Consider the following 3,443-nt stretch of genomic DNA (forward strand, 5'->3'; position numbering starts at 1 on the left):
CTACTTCCCTTTCCGGGGTCTTCTTCTTCTTCGTTTGGCTTCCGGCAGGCTGTACACAGGCGAGTGTAGTAATGCTGCCCTTCACAGGCGATGGGTATACTTTCCCTACACCTTTGGATAAAGATCAGTGGAGTGGAGAAAATTCCAATCCCAACACATTTAGAGGCAGAGCCATTTAATGTTACACACATTTAATGTGTGTGACGAGTCGACTCCAAGTTGTCTACATTGTGATAGTAGTTATAACTGTTAAGGTGCCCAGTTATCTTAAGTGCCCACATATCCCAAGTGCCCACTCATCCAGGTGCCCAGATGGTTTTGGTGCCCACATGTACGTGGTGCCAACTTGACCGGGTTACCCTATAGAATGCATGTGTTCAACACGGATCAGATTTTCCATATTAGATCCTGATTGGCTAAGATTGGCTTCCAAAAAGCCTCAAATCATGAACTTAGTGTGTAGTTTCCGCGAAGTATTGCACGCACAGTTAGTCCAATAGGCCACGGAAGAAAAGCCCCCCTTTTCTCATTGGCCGGTTATAGGGCCACCGGCAGGAGGCCACAATAACCTACCTGACATACTGTGAATAAAATGTTCAATCAAACCTGGCAGAGACCGACCTGTGCTCCAAGGAACACTTTACTGGTTAAAATCTGTTTTCCGTTGTGGACTATTTCTTTTCACTGGCTACTTTCCGTGACACCGTCTTGTTAGTGTTAACATATTTTTGTCTATCGTTCCTGTTCATTCTCACTTTGTTTCTGCAGCCCAACCCACCCTCCCAGTGGTTGGTGCGACTTCCTCTTGTCATCATGCCTGCACAGCCGATGCAAGGCTTTCCATTGGTGTATGGCTGCTCTTTGGCACAGTGGCCACAGATCATCCTGGTGGCTAGTTCCATGAGGTGGTTCTGGTCCTTATCATGGCACACATCACATGGATAGGCCCGGCCACAACAAGGAAACCTTAGCCAGCGGCGGCTTTGTTTATAATGCATGCAGGTTCCATTTTCTGGCAGTGGCTTTCCTTTTTGCACAGCAGGGTCTCTTATGTTTCTCCGATAGTTCAGACCTGAACCACTCAAGCCCGCTGTGTTAGAAGAATGCAGCTGAATGTACTGGAATCTTGTGCTGTCAATGAGGATACTGAGTTTGCTGTGGCAGTGCTCACAATTAAAATCCTTAGCCCGACCGTAGCAGAGGCCCTGTACAGGGACATCCTGAGAGCAGCCCATGCATCCAGCTGTGAGCTCACATTCCCGAAGCACGAGGTCAACAGGAGTGGCATTGTTCAGGTCCAGGTAGCCCAGGACGTCACTGTAGTGGTGGAGCATGCTGGGCCTGAACGTGGCATTAATGCCAGCACTGCAGTTCTCACACTGAGCCACGCAAGGCGTCCTCCCACTCAGGGTCAGGTCTGCCCTCACCTTACACCTATTGCACTGCAGACAAATGGTGATGTGTCTGGCCACTACGGTAGCTGTGCCCTCTCCCAGCCTCAGGCCCAGGAGCTTTACCTCCGTGCCTTTGCGGGGATCGCCGATCCTAATGTTCTCCGCAAGTAGATGAGCCTTGTCCCTTTCCTCCTGTTGCTCATCATCACAGCCTGGTCTCCCCTGATCTGCCGCTGTCCCGTTTCCTTCCGTCTTCTCGCCCTCGTCTTCGTGGACAGCAATGTGGGAGACAGGGTGCAGTGGTTCATTGCACTTGCACACCGTTGCCTGGAGCTCCTGGTACGGCACAAACTGTAATCCAGCTCTCTCTAACTCTACGTCTTTTTTCAACTGTCTAGCTCCCTCTGTGTAGAGTCTCTCCAAGCTACGGTCCAACCAGCGAAGAAATGGCCGGAGCAGTAGTTCCACCTTTCCCATCAACTGATTGGTTGCCTGCTTGGCTTGAAGCCACTCCAGCGATGCCCGTTGTACATGCCTTCCCATTACGGATGGCAGATCCTGGTCAGTTGGTATGTCTAATGTGAAAATCTCCTGAGGATAATTCACTGGGAAGCTCACCACGATATCAATTTCTTTCAGGTCAAAAGGCCAGTCAGGATCAGTGGCCTGAACAGTTGCCCTATAAAAAGTAACTTGGCCATCATCACCTTGCTCCTGAATGATAAGCTGATTATTGGGGAAACGCTTCATCATTTGTCTGATCTCAGTTTGTCGTAGCTTCTTGATTTCCTCTGCCGGGTCACAGGGCTTTAACTCCCCGAGGACATTAGGACAGGGCGCTGACATCCTGTGTGAACCTGCTTTCATTCAACTGTAGTATAGCTGACTGGTCATCGGCTGGGGGGGGAACTGCAGGGTGCCACATCTATTTCAGGGACTTGCCCTCTTGTCTTGCGTCTGTCTCTCTGCTGGAGCAGCCCACGTGTCTAGGACCCACAACATGGGTAGCCCGTGCACCCAGGAAGGATATGTAATCAAAACAGACTGACATCAGCTCTGACATCACATCTCTTCTTGACGTCTTAAATCTTATTTGAAATTACCATCAATTATGTCATTGAAAGAAATCGATGATGTCATTAACATCATATCGTCTATAGACATATATAGACGTCTATAGACGATCAATTTCTAATCACTGGAGCAATTGTTTTTTTAATTTCTTGTCCACATTTGGAGTTACATCATGGCAACCCAAACCTCTACAAAAGTGGCCTTGGACTTTAACCCATTTTGACCGGAGATCAGATTCTAAAAATGTCTTCTACATCCTGACAGTTTTCTGAAAAAGCTATGTTTCTATGTCAGTCGTTCTTCGATTTAAAAAAAATCACACACGTGTGAACTGAGTGTTGCAATTCCCCCCCTCTCTCTGTCTCTCTCACTCTCTCTCATTAGAGACACAGCACTACCCCTCTCAGTTTCTGGCGCCCCCTATACTCGTGCTCACTTATACAAACAGGTACACACGTACACGGACATTCCTGGTTGTAGGAGTGGTTGCACCACTCAAAAATAGCAGACCTACAAGATAGATCTGCTATTTTCAATAGCTAAAGCATAACATAATGCTAACACCAAAAGGGGTTCCCGCAGAAAATGGGATAAGTAGACATAATGGCATCCACCTGATGAGCTATGGTTGAACATGCTCTTTTAAGTTTTGGTATCAGTTTGTAGTCATTTAAATGAGAACCGAAAAAACAAAGGCTATGATTGCATTTCCATCACTGATGTTTCAAATAGAGGCCCCTAGCCCCCTCATCGGCCTCCTGACCTAATGGTATTTCAAATATTGTCAGGACAATGTAAAAACTTTGGGTAGGGAATGAATTTAATTTTCCATCTGGGGGGTTAGGAATAACTAGAAAAGTGTGCTCCTCAGTGCCTTCGGCCTAGCGGAAACAATACATGAATAAAGAGCATTGTTAAGCATAGTGGTGATAATTTATTTATTTAAGACATAATTACAGTATACAGTACCGGTAT

The 3,443-nt window shown here is 47.0% G+C and overlaps 1 protein-coding gene across 1 annotated transcript; it reads right to left on the reverse strand.

Moving 5' to 3' along the window:
• Window positions 1-671: 671 nt before the first annotated feature.
• On the reverse strand, window positions 672-2,240 carry LOC310854699 (uncharacterized protein; the record flags this gene model as incomplete). The annotated part of the gene is made up of 1 exon (XM_083759374.1): window positions 672-2,240. One exon carries the CDS (start codon window positions 2,238-2,240, stop codon window positions 672-674), a length of 1,569 nt encoding a protein of 522 aa, XP_083615500.1.
• Window positions 2,241-3,443: the final 1,203 nt, after the last annotated feature.

This window comes from Protomyctophum parallelum (assembly GCF_964188405.1).
Source record: "Protomyctophum parallelum genome assembly, chromosome: 2".
Taxonomy (NCBI): Eukaryota; Metazoa; Chordata; class Actinopteri; order Myctophiformes; family Myctophidae; genus Protomyctophum; species Protomyctophum parallelum.